The following is a 27,767-nucleotide window of genomic DNA, read 5'->3' as shown; positions in this document are numbered from 1 at the left end:
TTACTTTACAGTTTCTGGCCCTGTTACCTTGCTTTAAAAAAAAAAATTAAAAAGTCAATCTCTACTAGAAGACTATACACATAATACTTATAATTTCACCTAGTACTTTTTCATCTTTACATTGGTTTAAGCTGTAGAGACAATTTCATTTTCCTTGCATATATAATTTAATAAGCAGAAAAGTATCATGATTTTAACAAGTTTAAAAAATAAGTATTTTACATTTTGAAGCATGCCTGAGTAATGAAATATTAAGACTTTAAGATGGGGGAAAGAGGAACAAACTTTGTGATGATCATCACTGCCTGTTTACATATATATAAATATCTAATTCAGTGTATAATCCATGAAATGTTGTTTTGGAAAGGAATTTAAGTAGCCACTAAAGAAAAGATAAACTCCATTAAAATACTGTACAGTAGGTTACTAAATACAATTACTTGGAAAAATAAAAACTTGAGAAAATAAAAATAAAAACATCTTTTTACAATAACGCATGTAACTTAGGCTTTAGTGCAGTGATTTAATACAATAACAGAACCAATTGAAAGGGAATACCTCTTGCATTTCTCTAATAATCAGTGATGTTGAGCACCTTCTCATGTGCTTTTTGGCCCTCCTTATGTCTCCTTTGGAGAAATGTCTATTTAGGTCTTCTGTCCATTTTTTGATTGGGTTGTTTGTCTATATTTTCAAAAATTAATCCCTTGTTAGTAGCAATGTTTGCAAATATTTTCTCCCAGTCCAGTGGCTGTCCTTTTGTTTTATGGTTTCCTTTGCCATGCAAAAGCTTTTAAGTTTAATTAGGCCCCATTTTATTCATTTTTGTTTTTATTTCCATTAATCTAGGAAGCAGAAAGTCCAAAAAATAAATTATTGCTATGATTCATGTCAAAGAATGTTCTGCCTATGCTTACCTCTAAGAGTTTTATACTATCTAGTCTTACATTTAGGTCTTTAATTCATTTTCAGTTTATTATTTTATATGGTATTAGAAAATGTTCTGCAGTCCCATTTTCCCAGCACCACTTACAGCAGAGATTGTCTTTTCTTCATTGTATATTCTTGCCTCCTTTGTCGCAGACTAATTTACCATAATTGCACAGGTTTATTTCTGGGCTTTCTAAACTGTTCCACTGATCTATGTCTGTTTCATACCAGTACCATACTGTTTTGATTAGTAAAACTTTGTAGTATAGTCTGAAGTCAAGGAGCTTGATTCCTCCAGCTCTGTTCTTTCTCAAGCTTGCTTTGGCTATTCAGGGTCTTTTGTGCTTCCATATAAGTTAAAAATATTTTGTACTAAGTCTCTGAAAAATACTGCTGATCCATAAACTGCCTTGGGTAGGATGGCCATTTTAACAATAGTGATTCTTCCAATACAAGAACACAATATATTTTTCCATTCTGCTTGTGTCATCTTCAATTACTTTCATCAGTACCTTAGAGTTTTCAGAGTACAGGTCCTTTGCCTGCAGGTTTATCCCTAAGTATTTTTTTTTTTGATGCTATGCTATATTGGAGTGTTTCCTTAATTTTTATTTCTGATATTTCACTCAGTGTATATATACAACAGATTTCTGCAAATTAATTTTGTATCCAGCAACATAATTCATTGATGAATTCAAGTAGCATCTTCAGGATTTTCTGTCTATAGCACATCATTTGCAAATAGTGACAGTTTTACCTTTTTCCAATTTGGATTCCTTTTACCACTTTTTTTCTCTGACTGCTGTGGCTACGAGTTCCAAAACTATGTTGAACAGAAATGGCCAAGAGTGAGCAGCCTTGTTACTCATCTCAGAAGAAATGCATTCAGATTTATACCATTAAGTATGATGTTAAGGTTTGGTAATATATCGCCTTTATTATGTTGAGGTATGTTCCTTCTATGCTCACTTTGAAGAGCTTTTATTACAAGCGGATACTGAATTTTATCAGAAGTTTTCTCTATATCTATTGAGATGATCATGTTTTTTACTCTTCAATTTGCTAATGTGGTGTATCACACTGATTGATTTCCAGATATTGCAATATCTTTGCATTCCTGGAATGAGCCCCACTTGATCATGGTATATCATCCTTTTACTTCATTGCTAGAATTGGTTTGCTAATATTTCGCTGAGCATTTTTCCATCTACGTTCATCAGTGATAGTGACTATGATTTTCTTTTTCTGTGATATCTTTCTCTGGTTTTGGTATCAGGGTGATGGTGGCCTCACAGAATGAGTTTGGAAGTATTCCTTCCTCTGCAAAATTTTGGAATAGTTTTAGAAGGATAGGTATTAACTGGTCTCCAAACGTTTGGCAGAATTCACCTGTGAAGCCACCTTGTCCTGGACTTTTGTTTGTTGGCAGTTTTTAAATTACTGATTAAATTTCAGTGCTGGTAACTGGTCTATTTGTATTTTCTATTTCTTCTTGGTTCAGTCTTTGAAGACTGTGCTTTTCTAAGAATCTGTCCATGTCTTCTGGGTTGTCCATTTTACTGGTATACAGTTGCTCATGAAAAGTGAAAGTCACTCAGTCGTGTCCAACTCTTTGAGACCTCATGGACTATACAGTACATAGAATTCTCTAGGCCAGAATACTGGAGTGGGTAGCCTTTCCCTTCTCCAGGGGATCTTCCCAACTCAGGGATCAAACCCAGGTCTCCTGCATTACAGGCAGATTCTTTACCAGCTAAGCTACAAGGGAAGTCCAAGGATACTGGAGTGGGTAGCTTATCCCTTCTCCAGGCAATCTTCCTGACCCAGGGATTAAACTGGGGTCTCCTACATTGCAGGTGGAGTCTTTACCAACTAAGCTATCAGGAAAACCCATAGTAATCTCTAAGATTCTTTGTACTTCTGTGGTGTTGGTTTTAATTTCTCCTTTTTCATTTCTGATTGATTTGGGCGCTCTCCCTTTTTTCCTTAATGAGTCTAGCTAAAGGTTTATCAATTTTGTTTATCTTTTCAAAGAATCAGCTTTTAGTTTCACAGATCTTTTCTATTGTTTTTTAGTTTCTATTTATTTTTGCTCTGATCTTTGTTTCTTTAATTCTACTAACTTTGGGTTTTGTTTGTTCTTCTTTCTCTGGTTGCTTTAGGCATAGAGTTAGGTTGTTTATTTGAGATTTTTCTTGTTTCCTGAGATAAGCTTGTATAGCTGTAAACTTCCCTTGTTGGGTTTATTTTTTTAATCCAAACAAATTCTCTACCATATTTTTACTTTCAGGTTCATGGATTTTTTTTTCACACATACAACGATCTCCATTCTGTTCCTGTAGACTGATAAGATTTGTTTAATAAGTATGCTTTTCTAAAAGATTCATATAATTATGAATCTTGTACCCCAAAATCTGTTAAATTCATAATGGTTTACAAACATAAACAGCCAAAAATTAATGTTTTCAAATCTGCCCCTCCTCCTCCTTTCATTGCATCAGTTCAGTTCAATTGCTCAGTCGTGTCTGACTCTTTGCCACCCCATGAACTGCAGCACGCCACGCCTCCCTATCCATCACCAACTCCCGGAGTTCACTCAAACTCACGTCCATCAAGTCGGTGATGTCATCCAGCCATCTCATCCTCTGTAATCCCCTTCTCCTCCTGCCCCCAGTCCCTCCCAGCATCAGGGTCTTCTCCAATGAGTCAACTCTTCACATGAGGTGGCCAGAGTATTTTCAGCTTTAGAGTCATTCCTTCCAAAGAACACCCAGGACTGATCTCCTTTGGAATGGACTGGTTGGATGTCCTTGCAGTCCAAGGGACTCTCAAGAGTCTTCTCCAACACCACAGTTCAAAAGCATCAATTCTTTGGTGCTCAGCTTTCTTCACAGTCCAGCTCTCACATCCATACATGACCACTGGAAAAACCATAGCCTTGACTAGAGGCTTTTTGGGGCTCCAAAATCACTGCAGATGGTGATTGCAGCCCTGAAATTAAAAGACACTTACTCCTTGGAAGGAAAGTTACGACCAATCTAGATAGCATATTCAGAAGCAGAGACATTACTTTGCCAACAAAGGTCCGTCTAGTCAAGGCTATGGTTTTCCAGTGGTCATGTATGGATGTTGAGAGCTGGACTGTGAAGAAAGCTGAGCACCAAAGAATTGATGCTTTTGAACTGTGGTGTTGGAGAAGACTCTTGAGAGTCCCTTGGAATGCAAGGAGATCCAACCAGTCCATCCTAAAGGAGATCAGCCCTGGGTGTTCTTTAGAAGGAATGATGCTGAAGCTGAAACTCCAGTACTCTGGCCACCTCATGTGAAGAGTTGACTAATTGGAAAAGACCCTGATGCTGGGAGGGATTGGGGACAGGAGGAGAAGGGGACAACAGAGGATGAGATGGCTGGATGGCATCACCAACTCGATCCACATGAGTCTGGGTGAATTCTGGGAGTGGGTGATGGACAGGGAGGCCTGGCGTGCTGCAATTTATGGGGTCGCAGAGTCGGACATGACTGAGCAACTGAACTGAACTGAACTGATACCTTAAAGTTGCTATACTTTACTGAGACTTGAGCTTAATTACTAATGAAAAAGATCTTACTCCATATTCCAGGTATATTCTTAGGTCACTACATGAGATACCTGTCAGCAAAAAATAATTCAAAACAAAACATTTACATTCAGAAAACAATTCTGATGTACCCAGTAATGAAAACTATAGAAATCTATACGAACTAATTCCAGAAATATGAAGAATACTATCCTATGAAAACCTATTACTCTCTGTGAAATATTACATAAATACAACTTCAGGAGTTGAAGGTGAATGTCATATTGTCATGTAAATGAGAGTCACACAGTATGCACCCTTTTGTACCTGGCTTTTTGGGGGCAGGTTTCCTGGTTTTTTTCATTTACCACTCAGTGCTTCTGAGATTTATCAATGTTGTTGCACTTAACAGTAATTCACTCTTTCTCACTTTTGAATTTCCCATTACATGGTATACCACAATTTATTTATCTATTTACCAGCTCATGTACATTTCTGTTGCTTCCAGTTTACAGCAATTATAGACAAAGGCTCCTTAAACATTCTCATAAGTCTTTGTGTGTATACATACATATTATATTTCTCTTACGTAAATACCCAGCAGTGGGATCCCTGGGTTATCTGATAAATCCATGTATAACTTTATAAGAAAAAGGCCAAACTGTTTTTCAAAGTGGCTCACCATTTTACAAACCAACCAGCAATGTGTCAGAGCTCAGCTGTTCTGCATTTTCACATATAGTTGATACTGTCCGTTTTAAAATTTTAGTTATTCTAATAGGTGTGTACTGATATTTCACTGTGGTCATAATTTGCAACCTCCTAATGACTAATCACGTTGAGCAACTTTTCATATGTGTGTATTTTTAAGGGGGAGAAATATCTATCCAAACCCTTTGCCCATTTTTAAATTGGGCTGACTTTTTATTATTGAGTTTTAAGACTTTAGATTATCAATCCTTTATCAAGTACAGTAAGACCCTTACATACAAATGAGTTCCATTCCAAGAGCATGTTCATAAGTTCGATTTGTTTGTAAGTCTAGCAAAGTAAGCCCAAGGTACCCACCTAAATCCACTACACAGTACTGTACTGTAAGAGGTTTATAATACTTCTTATACAAATAATACATAAAAAATAAAGAAAACATTTTAAATCTTACAGTACTATACCTTAAAAAGTACAGTAGTACCAGTTACATTACTGCTGCTTTTACACTTGCTTACAGACAAGCTGAGCTTGAAATAAAGATATTGTACTGGACTTACAGAGTTCTGTACAGTAAACTACACAAAAGCACAACCACTTAAAGAGGATGCACATATGTGACAATGAATGCCAGATATGTGAACTAACCTATATGACTGGACACATGGAACACATGTTCACGTCTTTGAAAGTTCGCAATCTGAAGGTCCATATGTAGGGGACCTAACTGTATGTGATTTGTTAATATTTTCTCCTATTTTGTAAGTTGTCTTTTCACTCTCTTGACAGTGTAGTTTTGAAGCACAAAAGTTTTAAATTTTGATGATGCCCAATTTATTTCTTTCTTTTCTGCCGCTGTACTTTAGGTGTATATCTAAGAAACAATGGTCTAATCCAACGTCATAAAAATTTATGCCTATGTTTCTTCCTAAGAGTTTTACAGTTTTACATTCTGAATTAATTTTGTACGGGGTGTGAAAGAGAAGTCCAACTTCACTCTCTTGCATATGAATATCCAGTTTTATGAGCACCATTTGTTGAAAAGATTCTTTTCCTCTTTCACTTGTCTTTGCAACTATATTCTCCCAGTCAGTGATTTACCTGTTCATATTCTTAGCAATATAATTCTGAAGAGAAAAAGTTTTGAACTTTGATAGCATCAATCTTAAAAAAAAAATGGTCTGTGCTATTTGTGCCCCATCTAAGAAATTCTTCCCTAACTAAAATCCTATATATTTTCTATGTTTTATTCTAGAAGGGTTACTAGTTTTAGCTCTTACATTTAGGTCTATGATACATTTGAAGTTGATTTTTGCATATATTGTAAAGTAAGAATTAGGAATTGAAATCCCTTGTCAAGTCTGTTGAAAATCAATTGACTGTATATGTATGGATCTATTTCTGTTCTATTATCTATATGTTTACTCTTTCATTTCATTACACTGTCCTGATCTTAAAATTCAACACTGTTAATACTCCAACTTTGTTCTTACTTTCCAAAATTGTTTTGGCTATTCCAGACCCAATATTGCCATATGAATTTTAGAATTAATGGTTACTTTATACAAAAAAGCATGCTTAGGTTCTGAGACCACATGGACTCTGGCTGGGGAATTCCTGACATTTTAATACTCAATTATCTAATCCATCAACACTGAGTATCTTTTTTAAGGTCTTCTTTCATTTGTCTCAGTATATGAAATCACTTTCAGTATACAGGTCTTACACACATTTTGTCAAATTTATCCTTAAATTTTTTATGCTTCTGCTTCTCCTGTAAGTGGTGCTATATTTGTTAGGTCTATTTAAAATTGCTTATTGCTAAAATATAGAAATAAACTGCTTTTTGTTTATCAATCTTCTAGCTTACAACCTCAATGATAAGTTCTTGTAGGTTTTTCTGTAGAATCTTGAGGATTTTCTGTACCAAAAAAAAATGCTGTCTGTATAAATTTTAATTCTTCCTTTTTAATCTCTATAATTTTTCCTTTTACCTTATTTCACTGTCTAAAACTTCCAGGACAACAGTGAATGAAGTAATGAAAGAAGACAGAGTTGCCTTTTCCCAGTTCTTGGAGGAAAGCATGTAGTCATACACAATTAAATATAATCTGAACTATAGGTTTTTTGTGGCCTCTCCTATTAGCATTAGAAATTTTCCTCCAATTCCAAGTTTGCAGAGAGACATCTGCAAACCCAGAATGAATACTGAATTTTTTCAAATGCTTTTCCTATATTTACTAAGATGATATTATGGATTTTCTTTTTAATATGTTAATACACAAACTGATATTTGAACCTTAAATGAACTTTGCAATCCTGGTATAAATCCTACTCAGTCAAAATTTTAACAAGGCTAGATATGAATCGCTAAAACTTTTAATATTATTCTCTGTATTTTTCTTCAATCTAAAAACTAGACTAAACTACACAGGTTAATCAGTTTACATAGTTTAGCTTTTTATCTTCATTTTACTTATTACATTTATACTATGGCTCCTTTACAAAATATAATGTAAAGGCAAACTTAATATTATGAAAGCAGCAATGTTGCATAGTAAAATCAGTAATCGATTTTTTAAAATGTGTTCCAATTCTTGCGATCTTACTTCACCAAACTATACTCTCCCACCACCCCTCTACTCTCTGTACTAACAAGCAATTATACTTTTGCCTCCCATCAAAGAACTGGTCAAGCTTCTCCATCTTTTTAGTTCTTCTCTACTGTTAAGTAAGGAGGTGAAGCAAATTAAACAGCACTAAAATTTTCCTGCAATATCAGTAAGATGTGAGAAATTAATAAAACTTGTTTAAAAGTTCTCTATTCAGAATCTGGCATTATATTCCAAAACAGAATTAAGGCTGAAAAAATATTTTTATAAAAAAGACAGAAACAGAAACCCAAAAGATTGATAAGTAAAATTCTGAGGCAGGATTTCAAAGTGTAGAAATGATAAAAGAAAGTAAATCTAAAGTTAAAAAGATCTGACTACTTAGAAAAATAAAACTTTTCCAACAAAACATACATAACCCAAACTGGCAGATAATACTACAACAAACTCAACCTAACTGTATCAATATGTATAGTTTAGGAATAGATTTTTAAAAATGGAGTGGGGAAGATTTTATGACCAAAATTCTTATTATCAATTATTTAAGATGAAAAATTTGAAACTATTTTATTAAGTTTTCTAATCAAATTTTAAACAAAATATCTAATATCAAAATCTTATAAACATCTTTTTATAAAAGAACATCTGTCAAACTTAAGTATACACCAGGTTTCATGAAGAAAATTCATATCTTACAGCTAGGAGGGCTTTTCATATGTAATCAATTCTTAACCTGCAGGTATTAAAATATAACAGCTAATTCATTTATAAAAGAAAAACAGAATAAATAAAACATTATTGAAATTCAATATGCATGTATGTTTAAAATATTTATGTTAACCATTTACTTTTTATTCCCTTCTCTGCAAGATATTTTAGATTTTCCTGATAAGCACTCAAACTGACAAAGTTTCTTTCCTATTTCCTTCTCATCTGATGTAGATACTATTGATGAAATAGCCAGAGTAAATAGAAAGAAAAAAAAGGGCTTGAATTATCTAAGTCAATATTTCATTTTATATAGTCTAGCATTAACCTCTACAAAAAATTACTTACATCTGCTTAAAAAGTTGTCAATATTTTTGTTTTTTCTTAAGGCAGGAAAATCCAAATCATATACCAAAGCATCCAATCCATCCTAAACAAATAAACAAACAAACAAAGTTAGTTTTTTTGGATCACACTATGAACAAGTTCCTCTTTCATGAGTATAAAGAATAAAACTTACGCTTTAACATTTAATCTGCTTAATCTGCCTTTCTCTCACACATCCTGTATTCATTTAACACCTTCTATAAGGTTACATGAGTACTGGAAGAAGAGAAAGCTCATTTTTATTTCATACAGAGCAGAGGTCCCCAACCCCCAGGCCAGTACCAGTCTACGGCCTGCTAGAAACCCGGCGGCACAGTAGAAGTAAGCAGTTGTCTTCCACAAAATCAGTCCCTCATGCCAAAAAGGTTGGACATCACTGATAACAGAGTTTTCACTCTCTAACTCTCCCAGGCAGAGGAGCAGCAAAATTACCACAAACTGGCTACAAGTGACCTCAACTTATGCTCTTTTCTCCATATAAGGGCATGAAATTTTACTTTTCACCTTCCTTTAACTACTGCATTTATTTATTTCAAACATTCATAAAAAACAAATGACCTACATTCTGGACTACAAATATTTTATAAGGTAGTATCAAACATTAGCTCCTAAAATGTGAAGTTTAGTGTAAAATAAATTCTGCATTTAGACACATTTTTATGGTTCGTATATAAATATATTGGGTTCTCTTTCTTTGAAACACTTTTTAGAACAACCACTAGTAAGGGACAAACATGGACTTTTACTTTTAAGGGGGACATTTAAGTATTATCTAAGCAAGAGCAGGACAATGAGAAGGTGTACCAATCAGTGTTGAAGTAGGAATGCATCTATTCAGATTATATCTTATCATGTGCCAAATGGGAAACATTCAGACAATCCCAAGTCATCTTCATTGTATTTAACTGAGGAAATTTAGTTTGCTACAATAAAGCCCAAAAATAAAAAGCAGCAAAGGGAAACACACCATCTGGAGACCATGAACAGTCATGTTCATAAAAGTCTGAAAGAGAAATAGAAGCTAGGGGAGATATACTTTGTATTAACTCAAAGGTATGAATAACTCCAGCTATTTTAGAATACTTAAAATATTTCCCTAGGAAACTGAAAAGTCTAGTCAAATCTTTATAGGTTTTAAAATATATCACTGCTTAGGTTGGAAACTGATCATGGAGAAGATGACTAAAGAGACCAACTAACCCTACTGCTGGCTTTTTAGAATTCAGAGGTTTGCACAGATTTTCTTCAGAGAAAAAGTCTCCCCACCAGAACAGGTTCATCTATCCTTGAGACACATTTCTTGGTCTCATAAAGTATTTGAATATTTCTGTTAATGATTTTTACAATAAAGAGATGAGAATTTTTACTTGTATTGAAAACCAATCAATAAATATATTAATTCACTATTTTCTACGACAAGATAAATTAAATGTATATACACCCCTTTGACTAGATTTTAAACTCTTTAAAGCAGAAACCGCAGTTAACATCTCATTTTCTCCCACAGCATCTTCCAGAATGTCTTGAACAAGTGGGCATAAAATGTATGTTAAACCAATGATTTTTTTTTGCTCCAGAGCAAATGTATTATATTACTCACGAAATAACACTTTCCCTATTAGATAGCAAGTTTCAACAGACCATGTCATTCCAAAAAAATTGCATAGATTATAGAGTAATGCAAATAACACTAGCCCCACAATTTTAGGTCAAATTTTGATAAACAGTCCTAAGAAATACAAGTAAGCATAATGTAATAAAATCAACATATTATTACATCTTATAATAACTACTATTTTAAGAGCTCCTACTTCCAAAGACACTTTCCAAAGACACTTTCCAGAACATCTAAATTTATGACAATTTAAGTTGTTTTCTAATATTGAATAAAACATTAGAAAGTGAGGGAAATGTGCATTAAACTTTACTCATAACACGCTCTTTCCAATAAATATACTGCAAAACTACCTACAATCTTACTCCAAATAATTTTTTTAAGTTACTAAATGTTAGGAAAAAAACTCAAAAAATCCCTTGTTTAATTAACCACTACATTTCATAGTCAAGGCAAATAACAATCAGAAACATTAACTGATTTGTCCAACGCCACAGAGCTAGTTAGTAAGTTGTGTTACAATCAAAATACGAACTCTTAGTCTAATAGTTACAGAAATAACATGACCATGATAAAAACATGATTTAAAAACCCTGTATCTCTAAAATGAAGTTAGGAATTGAGACCAAACGTGTATATTTAAGTCCAAGAAGTACCATTTAAAAACTAATAGAAAATCACAGGTCATATTTTTCTAATTAAAACCAGAAAGTACACTGGTCAGGACTCAAACCTAGTGTCCTGAGTCAAAATACTACATTTTTTTCTAGTACGCCACCATGCCCTCTTCTGCATGACCTTCCCCAAACTACCTATGAAATCAAACAGCTTACCTTACATTAGAGTTATTTTTTACTTTAATCTCCACAGCTCGATTTCTGATGCGACGACTAAGCTGAGCCCCAGAACTGAGCAAGGCATTTTACTCACAGCATCGCAGATACTGTTGGCTCTCCTACCCCAACTATTTCCTCCTTCTACCTTCCCTTCCTAATTTAATCTTGATTTTGTTCGGGCAACCCACCTTTCTCCATGAAACTATGAGCTTCCATGAAGGGAGAGATCTCCAACTCAAGGAGGTCACTTCTAATTTAAGCTAAACACAGAGGCCTATTACTCTTGCCAGTGTTCAGCTGAAGTACAGGAACATGGTAATAATCTGGCACATCAAATGTGAGGGGAAAACCTACAGAAAGGTTTCTGGGGAAAAGGTTCTTCTCTCCTGAAAGAGATACATGTCAGATAGTCTCTCGTTTTATGAGAAACTGTCATATCTCTATATGACACTTAAACAACAGCAGCCACCTTGGGGCCTCAAGGGAAATTGGCAGGAGACAAAGCTAAACAATGAGGACAAGAGACATGAAAGATGGAAGGAGCCCGAGTCTGTGATGCTGCTCCTGAACCACTGAATTAACCTACTCTGGAAACTATCCTTCCCACTCTATCTCAAGATAATACATTTTCCTTATGGTTTAACTCAATTTACATTGGATCTTCTAATTCTTGTGACCTAAATGAAGTAAAAGTCGCTCAGTCGTGTCCAACTCCTTGTGACCCCATGAACTGCCCATGGAATTCTCTAGGTCAGAATACTGGAGTGGGTAGCCTTTCTCTTCTCCAGGGGATTTTCCCAATCCAGGGATCGAACCCAGGTCTCCTGCATTGCAGGCGGATTCTTTTCCAGCTGAGCCACAAGGGAAGCCCAAAAATACTGGATTGGGTAGCCTATCCCTTCTCCAGCAGATCTTCCCGACCCAGGAATCAAAGTGGGGTCTCCTGCATTGCAGGCGGATATCAGGGAAGCCCCTCTTGTGACCTAAAGCACCCTGAAATACACAGAGTTCATTAAATGCCAATGTAAGAGATATAGGACTTGTTGCACCAAAAGGGTAAGAGAATCATCCATTCAAACAGTGAAACCAGGGGCAAGACGGGGCTGACAAAAAGTGTCACTCTTTGGTAAACACCGTTTGTATAACTGAGCCTCAGTTTTCTCTTTTATAAAATGGAAATAACTCACTACAACTCAGGCTCTGTGAGAGTTAAATGAGTGACGTATTCGACCCTTAAACAGTTCCACTTTTCACTCTTTATTTCTCTAGCTGACATCTGAAAGCTCTACAAGTTAGTCTCACTATTGACAGAAATGACATAAAGAGAAAATATGTATTTTAGTCATGTGGTCATAAAACCTCAAGAGTAAATCTCAGGTCATGATATTAAAAACTTTCTGAGTGTAGAAATCCCATATATAGTTAAAAGTTGGGGGGTTTTTTTGGGAAAAAAAAAAGATAATGCATCTAACTAGTCTTAACAATAGAATTCAAGCATGCATTTGTTAATGGAAAACTAGCAGCCTCCACTAACTGGTATACAGTCATTAGGACTAGGTGTCTGGCCCTATCACCATATACTTTGATTTTATAATTGTAGGAGACAGTATACAGTTTTTCAGTATCATTCATAAGCCAAAATTGTATTTTTTTATCAGAGAAAATAAAATGGGCAAGAAGGTATCCTTCTAGCATAATCTAAGGTATATACCAACAGAGGCTATAAGGGGAGTCAAAACACTGAGGTTGAGGAGAGGGATGCAGGCTTCCATTTTAATGAAGTAGAGAAGCTACACAAGGTAATACTACCTTAGAGTAGGACAAAGAATTCTGACTTTTATTCAGTACTCTGAAGTTCTGTAAAATAATGGAGAATAAGGCTTGCCACTTCCTAAAGTCCATATTCTAGTACCAGAATTCAGAACCTTAACAGAAATTACCATTAATTATTATCCTCCCATAATAATCAATTATTATAGAGAGGAGTCAAGTGTCAAAGAATTACAAAAGTTAAATCCTTTGCTATGTATATTTGAACAATGACAGTAGACCAGTTGGAGAAGGCAATGGCACCCCACTCCAGTACTCTTGCCTGGGAAATCCCATGGACGGAGGAGCAGGGTGGGCTGCAGTCCATGAGGTCACAAAGAGTCAGACACAACTGAGCGACTTCACTTTCACTTCTCACTTTCACACAACGGAGAATGAAATGACAACACACTCCAGTATTCTTGCCCCAAGAATCCCAGGGACAGAGGAGCTTGGTGGGCTGCCATCTATGGGGTCGCACAGAGTCGGACACGACTGACGCGACTTAGCAGCAGCAGCAGTACACCAGTTATGGCAGTGTATTTTGAAAGAAACTAGTCACATTAGAGAAGCGTTGAAAACTTTCACATAAACAGATAAAGGCAACCATAATTAACAACAACTATAACATTTTGCAAGAAACTCTAAAGAATGGACATTTCATATGTCTTAAAAAGAGCTGGTATTAGGAGCGGGGAAAGCACTAGTTGTGTTACCTCACAACAGAGTTTAAGTAAAAGAGAAAGAAGCAGGAGGAAATTATTCAACTTAACACCACTGCAAACTTCAGTCTCTGGATAGTTCTGAATTACAAAAGTAAGATTCCCGTGTAAAATATCATTTAAGATTAGGTCCATTAGTAATAATACACTTGTTATAAAGTACAAGCATATAAAGGCACTAGGAAAGAAACAAATACTATGTATAAAAAAAATTTCAAAACCAAAATCGTTACTATTCTAAATAAGCTTTTGAGAAACTATTACCCCTCTGCAAAAAAAAAAAAAAAAAAAAAATTAAAACTAAGGCAGTAAAACAAGGACTTTTGAAAATCAAAAACATTTTCTTGACTATTGTCAAATATTTGATGACAGTCGGTGTACCACTTAAAGAAAATACTTTGGGTCCATGTTAATCTCTTTCTTACGTAAAGAGATAAGAAATTTCTCAAAATTAAGCAGTGATATGAAAATGGAAAAAGAATTTCCTGAGGGAATTTTAACAACTTCTGATATTAAACTAAAATATGTTTAAGCAATGTGACATTACTATATACATGCCAGTGCATCCTAGGATAATTATACAACAAAAAATTTAGTATTCCAAAGACTTAGTTAATTAAACATACTGTGGCTTTTCCCAACCAATCTCAAACTATACCTTTGCAGCCTCATTTTTCTCTACATGCATGTATCTGTCCTAGAGTCACCTCCTATTGCTCAGTCTACCCCGCTGCCTTCTTACCTGCTCTTTTCCCCAGCTAGAACATGAATATTTCTTATATGCACACTGCTTCAAATGTTTGTGCTGCCTTCCCCAACACTCTGAGAAAATGTTAAAAAATAAAACACCTCCTATGCACTTCCTGCTTCAGGAATTACTGTACTTGTTATAATTATTTGTAAGTCTGCCTTCAGAAAACAGAAAGAGTAGTAGTAGTAATAATACTGATGATAAAAACAGTAAAATACTTTGTCTCTGGGAACTCACTGGTTAGTAGGTATAAAAAGTAAATTATATGGGATCCTGAGTATTACGAAGTACACAAACAGAGAAAAGACTGCTTAACTGGAGCTTCATAAAGGACATGAAATATGAGCTGAATGGCTTTAGCCATTCTTTATATTGAATTATAGTCAATTTACAATGTTGTATTACCTTCAGGTGTACAGCAAAGTGGCTGAGTTACATATATATCTATCCTTTTTCAGATTCTTTTCCATTATAGGTTATCACAAGACACTGAATACAGTTCCCAGTCCTTGTTGTCTATCCATTTTATAAATAGTAGAGTGTATCCGTTCATCTCAAACTCCTAATCCCCCCATCTCCTTTTATAACCAAAAGCCTGTTTTCTATGTCTATGAGTCTATTTTGTAAATAAATTCATTTGTATTATTTTCTAAGATTTCACATATAAGTTATATCACATTTGTCCTTCAATCTCTGACTTACTTCACTTAATATGATAATCTCCAGGTATACCCATGTTGCTGCAAATGGCATTATTTCATCATTTTTTATGGCTGAGTAATATTCCACTATCCTATATTCCACTGTATGTATGTGCGCACACACGCACACACACACGCACGCACACACACACACACACACCCCACATCATCTTTATCCATTTATCTGTTGATGGACATTTAATGCTTCCATGTCTTGACTTTTGTACATAGCGCTGCTATGAACATTGGGGTACATGCATCTTTTCAAATTAGTTTTCTCTAGGTATGTGCCCAGGAGTGGGACTGCAGGATCAAATGGTAACTCTTTATTTTTAGCTTTTTAAGGAACCTCTATACTGTTTTCCATAGTGGTTACACCAATTTACATTCCCATCAACAGTGTAAGGAGGGTTCCTTTTTCTCCACACCCTCTTCAACATTTGTTATTTGTAGACTTTTTAATGATGGCCACTGACTATTGTAAGTTTAGTTGTAGTTTTAACTTGCATTTCTCTAGTAACTAGCAATGGTGAGCATCTTTTCATGTACCTGTTGGCCCTCTATATGTCTTCTTTGGAGAAATGTCTCTTAGGTTTTCTATTTATTTGATTCAGTTGTTTGTTTTTTTGACATTAAGCTGTATGAGCTGTTTGCATATTTTGTAAATTAATTCACTACTGGCAGCATCATTTGCAAATACTTCCTCCAAGACCATAGGTTGTCTTTCGTTTTGTTTATGGTTTCCTTTGCTGTCCAAAAGCTTTTAAGTTTAATTAGGCTCCATTTGTTTGAGTTTGTTGATCTTTAAAGAAGAGAATTTGAAAAGAGCAAGATGGAGGTGGGATAAAGCAATCTAAAGAGAAGAAAGGCAAGAAAAATTTAAAGAATGAGAATAGGATGTTCTGGGTCCATAGATATGAGAAGAGGTGGTGCAGCAAACAATGCTGTGAGGATGGGTTAACGAATGTGTATACCAGGCTAAGAATTTTGGTATTTCTGTTACTGGAACCACAGGAATTTCGGGGAGAGGAAGAGTGACATGACTAGCTTTTATTTTACTAAAGTCTGACAATGATAAAGACAATGGATTAAAAAAAGAAGCAACAGGTGGAAAAGGGAGTGGTCAGGAGCACACTGTGGTAATAAGGGACAAAAAGATCCAAGTCTGCACTAAACGGGGGCAACAGGAATGGAGCACTAGAAGCCAAAGAGTCTGAAGAATGACTGAAAGAGGGACAGGAAGGATTGAGAATGAATATCTTCCAGTTTAGGTGAGTAGAGAGTGACTTCATTAACCAAGGCAGAGAATACATTTTGGAGAGGAAAGATAAAGATTTTAGATATACTGAACTTGATATCCCTGTAGGATACCTACCACTTTATGGTTAACTAGATGGTAGTTCAAAATATGAGTTTGAGTTCAACAGAGAGACTGGGCTGTGATACAGGTTTGGAAGTCATAAGAATACATTTAAATTCATGATAACAGATGCAATTACCCAGCAAGTGTAAACCAAGGGGAAAATGGAAAAAGAGTGAATAATAGATTTCTGAGAAACATTAACATCTGAAAGACAAGCAGAGCAAATATGACCAACGAGCAATGAGAGATGGGGAAGGAAGATGTAACAGTGTCACGAAAGCTGAAAAAACTGCAGAGAACTTAAGAGCAGAGCAAAATGCCACAGGGAGGTCAACTAAAATGAAAAATGCAAAAGGAGCCAAACGATTTGTAATTAAAATGTCACTGATGATAGCTGCAGAACAACGTAATGCCACTGAACTGTACATTTAGAAACCATTAAAATGGCAAGTTACATATTCTACGTATTTTGCTACAACTTTTTAGAAGCCACTATTGGACATCAGCAAAGTGGTGGACTAGGAAACTCCAAACTCTTGTTCCCCTACAGGAAAAAAAAAAACAAAAAAAACCAACCCTACACAGCAGCTCTGTAAACCAAATTTGTAGTTCAGGAAAACAAATGTTTAGAGCAAAAAAAAGCAAATATCCCATGGAGTAAAAGCCACATTCAAATGGTAGGAAATTTTGTGACATGTTTACTCACTGTTACCCCACTCTCTCCCAGAGTCGGGGTCTTGGTCTTGAGCAGGTAACAGGTTGGTTCCCACTTCCCCCACCTCGAACTGGAGGGAGCAGAGTGAGACCACATTTGTCAACTGCTGTGTGTGCCTGTTTCAACCTATCCGAGGGATGTCTGAAGGACAGGGACAAGGACCGTTCTGTTCTGTGCAACTAAGAATACAGAGAGACAAAGCAGTGGGGGCAAAGCTCATAAAAGCTACCAGAAGACTGCAAACCCCACAGACACCTGAGGCAAGAGGTTACAGAAGAGATGTACAAGACCACCTAGGCCCAGAAAAGCTACAGTGAGACTCCTGGGGAAGCTTTTCTTTTAAAGGTTACTATCGACCCCAGGATGGAAGGGGCATAAACCAACTTATAATGGGTAGAAAAGCTAGTGGAAAAGGAACAAATGAAATAATGGCCAAAATAAGTGAGAAAAATTAGAAGCTTGCATGATTTAAATTTAAATTTGATGAGAAACTTTTAGGTAGAGGAGATATATTTTTATAGAATAAAAATTATTAAGTGAGGTTCCAAAAAAATCTAAGGGAGGACAGAATTAAGATACAGAGCTGAGACATCAACCTTCTAAAAAAGAAAAATATTTCTATGTAAACAGTATCACGTCATAAGCACCCAGTCATATTCCAATCGAGAACACTTGATAGTCATGTAATCTTAAGCAAGTTACCTAACCCTTCACAGCCTCAAGGTCCTCACCTGTAAAATAAGTATAACAACAATAACTATCACATGTGAAATGTGACCATGTAGGGCTGTTGTAAGAAACTGATACATCATAAGAAGTCATAAAAATATATTCATGGATAATTTCACAGAGGATTTTCCTCCCGATCATTTTAACAGTTTACAGATACAGGTAAACACAAGCTAGATTTTGTGTGGGCATGAATAAGCGAAAACTTTCAGATGGTTTGAAACTTTCAGATGGCTTTATTTTGGGGGAAGAGAGTTTATTTTTCCAATTTTTCCTTCAAGTGTCTGATTCGTTTCTTTGGGGAAAAATAAAACACGTCATATGTTCAGTTAGCAGTATTATGAAAATATTTTCCAATAAACCCAGCCCAGTGACTTTGTAAATGAAAGTGAGAAAAACAAACTGATTTCCAGCCAACTATATTGACTAATAAAAAATGAAATGCACTTTTCCTTTCCAGTCTGAAGTCTTTTGATGAGTCACAGAAATGGCTTGTGGAATCTTCATTTTTCAGAGTCCTCACTGTCACTGGTTTGCACATTTCAAAGAGCCAAATCTATTGGTTATTTTAACAAGCACCAGTGTGTGATCTTGACTATTTAATAAAGAGGAAAGGGATGCAAAGCAGTGTTTCCTTTTAAAGGCACCAAAATGAGTCACTTGCCTGTGTGCTTCATGTCATCCTAATCAACACATGTAGTTAAAATGTGGAATATTTTTTCAGAATGGTTACATTTGTTGTTGAATTAAAAAATAAAATAATTTAAAAAAAATACACAGCTCGTTGCTATCTTCTTAAAGTTCCTATACAGATTTTCACAAAGCCAAACCTTGATCAAAGGTGGTTGGGGGTGGGGGGAATGAACAAAGACTCAAGAGACCTACATAATCGTAAGATTTAATGTCACTAGAGGCCCAGAAGGAGAAGAGAAAGATAATGGGACTGAAAGGCGTGAAATAAATAAAAGCTAAAAACTCCCTGTATTCGGCAAAAGACCTAAGCCTCTAAACTGAAGAAACTAATAGGACATAGCCAAAGAAATCCAAACCAACAAAAAAACTGTCCAAGTAGAATTCCATATCAAAAAACAAAAAAAGATAGTTTCAGATGACAAAAAACTAAGACATTTGTGACCAGCAGATCTATTCTAAAATGACAGTTTAAGGAAATTCTTTTTTATATATTTATTTTTTAAAAATAATTTAAAATTTTAATTGAAGTATAGTTGTGTACAATAATAAAGGAAAATTTTCAAATCAAAAATGATAAAAGGATGAATCTTCGGATAACAGAAAGAACAAATGAAAAAGTAAAAATAGGGGAAAATACAATATATTTTCATCCTCTTGAAAGCTGAAACAAAAAATTTTAATATTACCTGATTATTTCTCATTTTATATAGATATTAAAGATGAATATATTATATACTAGGAGGCTAAAGTAACACAAAGAAGATTCCTATCCTTTCCTCAAACCAGTAAAATGTCAACACCAATCCAACGTTGTGAATTATACATGTCTAATACCTACAGCAACCAAAAGAAAAAAAAGATATACAAAGAAATACACACAAAAGCATTATAGATAAAGAAGCCTGTTTCCACCATTTGGTTCGAAGAATATGATGAACTTTCATTTTAAAATTCTAATTCTGGAACATAAGATTACATCATAAGTCACCAAGGATAAAATCAGAGGCATCTACCCATGTACCAGACCACCATGATGCAGGTGTTTTGGTCTAAAGGGGCTTTTTCAAAGCTCTGTGAGTCAAAGAAAGGTTGTGGAGGCACATGTCTACCAAAGCTCTCAGACTTATGATTGGAAAGGATTCTTTCCTTTGAAGCCTCCCCAGCTTGTATGAGCAGTTGAGAAAGCAGAGTGGCTGTCACCTCATTATATGAAGACCCCTGAGCTAAGAATGACTCAAGCCTGAAGAGGCTTCCTTCTTCAGTCACAGCGATGGCTAGCCCATGTTCACATTCCAATGCACACACAAACACACACACACACACACACACACACACAGAGGCAACAACCATCATTAGCTGCTCAAAGAAGTGATACTGGACTAGAATGGAAAGAGGGTTTAGTTGTAAAATAAGAGCTTGGACTTTCAGCCCTTGGGATGTAACACACAGCACGTTCACTATAGTTAACAATACTGTACTGAGTATCTGAAAGTTGCTAAGAGAGCAAATCTTAAAAGTACTCTTCATATATAATTCACTATATGAACGAGCTAAAGAAGAAAAATCACATGATATCAACAGACGCAGAAAAAGTATTTGATTAAATCCAGCTCCCATTTATGAGAAAAACTCTCAGGAATAGAGGTGAACGATCTCCCAACTTATCAAGAATATCTACAAAAAACCCCTGAAACTAACATCCAACTTAATGGCAAAGAAAAAAAAAAGATGATATCCCTCAAAAATCAAGAACAAAGCAAGGATATCCTCTCTCACCACTCTGATTCAACACATCAGTGAAGCCTACAGCCAGCTCAATGAAGTAGGGGAAATAAAAGACATACAGATCAGGAAGGAAGAAAGTTATTCATTTATATTTACAATATCATTTATGCAGAAAATCACAAGGAAACTACAGAAGAAAAACAAGCAAAAACACCAAGAACTAGTAAGTTAGTTCCACAAGGTCATAAGATGTAAGGTTAATACACAAAAACAACTGTATTTCCTATATATTAGCAATAAACATGGAGAAACCAAAATGTAAAATAGAATGTCATTTATATCTACTCAGGTAGAGGAATATTGAGGAAAAAATCTAACAAAATATGCAAAGAATTTATGCTGAAAACTACAAAATATTGATGAAAGAAATTTTAAAAGGATCTAAATAAATTGAGAGACATAGCATTCATGGACTGAAAGACTCAACATGATAAAGACATTAATTCTCCCAAAACTGACATTAAGGTTTAACGTAATTCCTATCAATTACCAGCAATAGTTTCCGTACATACGGTAGATATGGGCAAAATTTTTCTAAAATTTATATGGAAAAGTAAAGGAACTAGAAAAGCTAAAAAAACATTGAGAAAGAATTATGTGGAAGAATAACTCTGCCCAAGTTTAAGGCTCACATAGCTACAACAGTCAAGACAGTGCGCTATGCATGGAAGGACTGACATATGGTCCTCTGTTGGTGTCTCCAGGAGATTGGTTCTAGGACCCCAGGGAATACCTAAATCCACAGATGCTGAAGTCCCTTAAATAAAATATCACAGTGGAATTCCCTGGCAGCCCAATGGTTAGGACTCACTGCTTTCATTGCCAGAGCTGGGTTCGATCCCTGGTCAGGGAACTAATATCCAGCAAGTTGTGCAGCGCGACCAAACAAACTAAAAAGGCACAGCATTTGCACATATCATCCACACATCCTAGATTAAACCATCTAGAGAACTTATAATACTTAATACAATGTAAATGCTACGTAAATAGTTGTAAATACATCGTAAACACCATGTAAATACCTGCTGACTACAGGCAAATACAAGCTTTGCTTTTTGAATATTTCTGGATTTCTCTAATGTTTTCAATCTGTGGTAAACTGAATTTGTGGATGTGGAACTTATGGATAAAGAGGGCCAACTGTATACATGAATGAAGCAGAATAGAGAATCAAGAAATAGACCCACACAAGTATAGCCAAGTGATTCTGTGACAAGATACAAAAGCAATTCAGTGAAGGAACTGAATTGAATAAACGGTATTGGAAAATTGAATATTTTAAAAGTTAATCTCAATCTAAAGTTCTTACCTCACAGAAAAGTTAACTCATACTGGATCACTGGTTTAAACGTTAAAAGTGTTTAGGAAAACAACTGTTAAATTTTTTGAGAACTACAAAACTGAGTGAAAGTTTCTGAAACATGACACAAAAATATTTTTAAATATTTTCAATTTAGATAAATTGAACTTTGTAAAAATTAACTTTTGCTCTGCAAAAGATTCAGGTAAGAGGATAAAAAGATAAGCCAAATACTGGGGAAAATTTTTTTGCAAACCAAACATACTAGAATACCTGAATCACTCTCAAAATTCAACAATAAAAAATAATCTGATTAGAAAATGTGCAAAAGATATAGACAGATATTTCACCAAAGAGGATGTACTGATGACCAATAGGTTCATGAAAAGATACTAAGTATCATTAGCCACTATATACTCATTACAACAACCAACATGAGAAACAGTTACAATTTCAATGCTGACAAGAATGCAGAGAAACAGAATCTCTCATACATTGCAGGGTGGTATATAAAATGGGAGAGTCACTCTGGAAAACAGCTTTGTAACCAGTATCATATGACTGACAAAAGTACATACAGTCAAAGCTATGGTTTTTCCAGGTGTGCGTGCACAGATGTGAGAGTTGGACCATAAAGAAGGCTGAGCACTGAAGAACTGATGCTTTCTAACTGCGGTTGTGGTTAGATCCCTGGGTCGGGAAGATCCCCTGAAGAAGGAAATGGTTACCCACTCCAGTATTCTTACCTGGGAAATCCCATGGACAGAGGGGCCTGGCAAGCCACAGTCCACATTGTTGCAAAGAGTCGGACACAACTTAGCAACAAAACAACAACAATTGTGGTGCTGGAGAAGACCCTTGAGTCCAGTGGACTGCAAGATCAAATCAGTCAATCCTAAAGGAAATCAATCCTGAATATTCACTGGAAAGACTGATGCAGAAGCTGAAGCTCCATAAAACTTTGGCCACTTGATACTAAGAGTCAACTCACTGGAAAAGACCTCATGCTGGAAAAGATTGAAGCCAAAGGAGAAGGGGGCAGCAGAAGATGAGATGGTTAGACAGCATCACCAATTCAATGGACAAGAATTTGAGCAAACTCCAGGAAATAGTGGAGGACAGACGAGCCTGGTGTACTACAGTCCACGGGGTCACAAACTTGGACATGACTAAGCAACTGAACAACAACAAACCATATGACCAGCATTTGCACTCATGGACGTTCATCCCAGAGAAATGAAAACACTGTACATGCAAAAATCTCCACACAAATGCTCACAGCAGCTTCATCTCTAACAGCCAAAAAATAGAAACAACAAAAATTATCTTCAACAGGTAAATGGCTAAACAGACTGCAGTACATCATACTACGGAATAATGCCCCTTTGGGAGGCACAAAGAACATGCTCAGTTGCTCAGTCATGGCTGACTCTGTGCAACCCCATGTATTATAGCCCACTAGGCTCCTCTGTCCATGGGGTTTCCCAGGCGAGAGTACTGGAGTGGGTTGCTGAACCACCTGGGAAGCCCACTATGGAATAATACCCTGCTCTAAAAAGGAGTCAACTACTGATCCCTGCAACATCAGGAATGGATCTCAGGGGCATTATGAGGAGTAAAAAAAGAAAAAAAATCTCAAAGGCTGTTTACTGTATGATTTTACTGCATGATTTTCATTCCTCAAATGAAAAAATTATGGAGATGGAGAACAAATTAGCGGTTTCCAGGGTTAGGGATGTGAAGTTTGGGGGGCTACATCTATACGGGAGTAACACTGGGAAAACTTTGCCGTGATGCATTAGTTCTGTATCTTGATTGCAGCAGTCGCTACAGGAATCTCAACATGAAAAAACGGCCCAGAACTATAAACACACATTGAACCAACTACAATTTTCTGGTTTTGATAATGCACCAAGGTTACACATAATATAAGCATTGAGGAAAACTGGATGAAGGGAGCACTAGACCTCTCTGCACTAATTTGTAACATCCTGTAAAATTAGAAGAAAGATGAATGACAGGACACCAACAGCAAAACGACACAAAGGTTGGAATTATCTAACAAAGACTTTTAAAACAGCTATTATTAAAACGCTCCCCAAAATAAGGCAAGCACTTAAAATTAATGGTTAGACAATGCAAGCAATAAGAAAAAGAACTAAATGGAAAATTGAGAAGGGAAAAATACAATAACCAAAAAGGAAAACACACCCTCAGTAACCTCAACAGCAGCATGGAGATGACAGAGAAAAGATTCACTATGCAGGCAAACCCTAGAGATAGTGTGGGTTTGATTCCCGACTACCACAATGGAGCAAATACTGCAATAAAGTGAGCCACACAAATTTTTTGGCTTCCTAGTGCACATAAAACTTATATTTACACTATACTGTTGTTTATTAAGGGTGCCATAACATTATGTCTGAAAAACATTATATCCACACCTTAATTTTAAAATACCTTATTGATTTAAAAAAAAAAAGTACCACTGGAGACTTCAATAGTCATGGTACTAACATCAAGAATTACTAATCACAGATCCCCATAACACATGAAGTTTGAAATATTGCAAGAACTACCAAAATGTGACATAAAGACACAAAGTGAGCAAATGCCATTGGAAAAATGACACCACTAGACTTGCAGAACACAGCACTGCCACAGATCTGTAAAAAATGTGGTATCTGTGAAGTGCAATAAAATCAAGCACAATAAAACGAGGTACGCCTGTGCATGAAGATAGATCAGTAGAGATTATCTAGTCAACACAGGGGAAAAAAATTAAAGGTTTTAAATGAACAGAGCCCCAGGGACCTGTGGGAAAACAGCAGAAGGGAACATGTGTGCTCTTAAAGAGTCCCAAAAGGAAAGGAGAAAGAGTTTGGTGTGGTAAAAATATTTGAAGAAACAAAGGCTGAAAACTTCCCATGTTTACTACTGATTCCAGCAGCTCAGTGAAACCCAACAGGATAATCCCAAAGGAGCCTACATCATAATCAAACTGCTGAAAACCAAAAACAAAGAAAATACCTGGAGGACAACCAGAGAAAAATGACATTAATTACAGGGGAAGAGCAAATTGGACAACTGTAAATTTCTCACTGGAAACTATGTGAAAGCTCTGAAAGAAGTGGAACACCATTTTTAAAGTATCAAAAGGAAAGAACTGTCAACCCACATTCTATAGCTGCTGAAAATATCCTTCAGGTATAAAAATACAATTTTTAAAAGCCTGACAGGAAGAAAAACTATGAAAAATCATAGCAAACTGACCTGCTGTAAAAGAACTTAAAAAAAAAAAAGAAGTTCTTGAGACAGAAGGAAAATGACAGTGGAAGGAAACTTGGAACGTGAGGCAAGAAAGAAGAGCAACCAATGTAAGTATCTATTCTTCTCCTATTGAGTTATTTAAAATACATCTGACCAATGAAGACAAAAATTATAACATTTTCTTATGGGATTTACAGTGGGTATAGCTGAAACCTGGGGAAGGAAACGGCAACCCACTCCAGCATTCTTGCCTGGGAAATCGCATGGACAGAGGAGCTTTGCAGGCTATAGTCCATGGGGTTGCAAAGAGTTGGACACGACTGAGCGAATAAGCACACAGCTGACACAGATAAGATGACTACAACATAAGGGAGGGTGAAGGGGCATTTACAGCAGTAAGGTTTCTACATTCCTTAAGAAGTGGTAGCATATTGTGAAAAGTTAGGCATGTATATTGAAATCCCTAGAATACCAAGCAGCCACTAAGAAAAACCGCACACAAAAAATATATAATCAAAAACACAATAAACTAAAATGGATACTAAAAAAAGTATAAATAATCCAAAAGAAGGCAAGAAAGAGGCAAATGAAACAAAAACAAAGGGAAACTGTACAAAATATGTAAGAAAATGGGAAAGAAACCAAATGCATTAATACTACATTAAATATGAATTGTTTTAGCACACTGACTAAAAGATCATCAGAAAGGATTTTTAAAAACAAATGCATTAGGGACTTCCCTGGTGGTCCAGTGGTTAGGACTCTGCATTTTCACTGCCAGGACCTGGGTTTGATCCCTGGCCGGGGAACTAGGATCCCACAAGCTACATAGTATGACCAAAAAAAAAAAGTCAGTTACAAGATGGAATCTGAAACTGCAGCAATGAACTTCTTGTACTCTTTGGATCTTGTACTAATAGATGATTTTACAATTGGTAATTTAGAAAATATTGGCCAACTACATTATGAGCTCTTCCAAATGTTGATACATTTCACCACACTATATTGAAAAATCACATTTATTAATGTCACCACCAACTAACTACATGACAAAAGTTTTTAGGTACTGGAAAGTTGTCACGCTCACGGTAGCAAATACAGGTTTTCCAAAATCCTAATTTTCACCTAAAAGCCCTAATTTTATCACTGGCTACAAATAGTATCAGTGGTTTTTCAATCATACTTCAAAGTTTAGTCAGCACAGGTCCTTCCCAAGTGGCACATACATACACATAACTGAAGCCATGCACAGACACATCCTTCATAGTCCAAGACCACCTTACTGACAGTAGCAAACAAATGCTAGTTCTGTCACAGGGCTACTAATCCTTTCACCAAATGAGCATTTTTTCTCTTTTAAAAAGTCAAGTTTATTGAGGAATAATTTACGTAAAGCAAGATTCATCCATCCATTTTAGGTTTGAGTTCAGTGAATTCTGACAAACTAACAGCTGCATAACCACCACCACAACTTCAATCAAGACACAGAACACTTCCATCACCCCGTATCCCTCATACCTCTCAGTAGTCAATCCTCTACCCCTGACCCTGATGAATGTTCAGTTCTGTTACAGGACAGTAATCCCTTCACCAAATACACAGATATTAATTTTTTTTAACATTTTCCCAAAGTCATCCTATTATCTTCAGTTCAGTCGCTCAGTCATATCCGGATCTTTGCGACCCCATGAATCGCAGCACACCAGGCCTCCCTGTCCATCACCAACTTCCGGAGTTCACTCAGACTCACGTCCATCGAGTCAGTGATGCCATCCAGCCATCTCATCCTCTGTCGTCCCCTTCTCCTCCTGCCCCCAATCCCTCCTAGCATCAAAATCTTTTCCAATGAGTCAACTCTTCGCATTAGGTGGCCAAAGTACTGGAGTTTCAGCTTTAGCATCGTTCCTTCCAAAGAAATCCCAGGGCTGATCTCCTTCAGAATGGATTGGTTGGATCTCCTTGCAGTCCAAGGGACTCTCAAGAGTCTTCTCCAACACCACACCTCAAAAGCATCAATTCTTCAGTGCTCAGCCTTCTTCACAGTCCAACTCTCACATCCATACATGACCACAGGAAAAACCGTAGCCTTGACTAGACAGAACTTAGTTGGCAAAGTAACGTCTCTGCTTTTGAATATGCTATCTAGGTTGGTCATAACTTTTCTTTCAAGAAGTAAGCGTCTTTTAATTTCATGGCTGCAGTCACCATCTGCAGTGATTTTGGAGACCCAAAAAATTAAGTCTGACACTTATTTCATGCCAATTTAGTAAAATGTTACTACTGTCTACTGTCAAAGTATCGTGCATGATGGTGCCACTAATCTTCACCATCATAATCATTTTCTTCTACTTCAGATCGCCATGCTTCATAGCTTGGATTGCCTACTAAAACTTTCCAGTCATGTCAAATCCAACAAAGATATGTTTTAGCAGAAAGTTATCTAAACCTTGCAATAAATACATTGCATTTTGATCAAAGAACTGACTTCCATCCCTTATCCAATCAAGTTCTAGACGACTGCTTCTGAGGTAAAATACTACAGAACTTACCTTCCCCTCCAACACTGTCAATAAACA

At 36.0% G+C, this 27,767-nt stretch overlaps 1 protein-coding gene across 2 annotated transcripts in view; it reads right to left on the bottom strand.

Annotated features, from left to right (window-relative positions):
- ROCK1 (Rho associated coiled-coil containing protein kinase 1) overlaps window positions 1-27,767 on the bottom strand; it is a 123,804-nt gene that overhangs the window by 80,130 nt on the left and 15,907 nt on the right. Inside the window, exon 2 of one of the 2 annotated variants that reach the window (XM_004020488.5) lies at window positions 8,864-8,945. The exons of the other annotated variant lie outside the window; for it this stretch is intronic. Within the exon in view, the coding sequence (XP_004020537.1) occupies window positions 8,864-8,945 (82 nt within the window). The remainder of the gene's footprint in view (window positions 1-8,863; window positions 8,946-27,767) is intronic. 2 annotated transcript variants of the gene reach the window in all.

This window comes from Ovis aries, chromosome 23 (genome assembly GCF_016772045.2).
Source record: "Ovis aries strain OAR_USU_Benz2616 breed Rambouillet chromosome 23, ARS-UI_Ramb_v3.0, whole genome shotgun sequence".
Classification (NCBI taxonomy): domain Eukaryota; kingdom Metazoa; phylum Chordata; class Mammalia; order Artiodactyla; family Bovidae; genus Ovis; species Ovis aries.
This window is presented reverse-complemented; position numbering and strand designations above follow the sequence as displayed.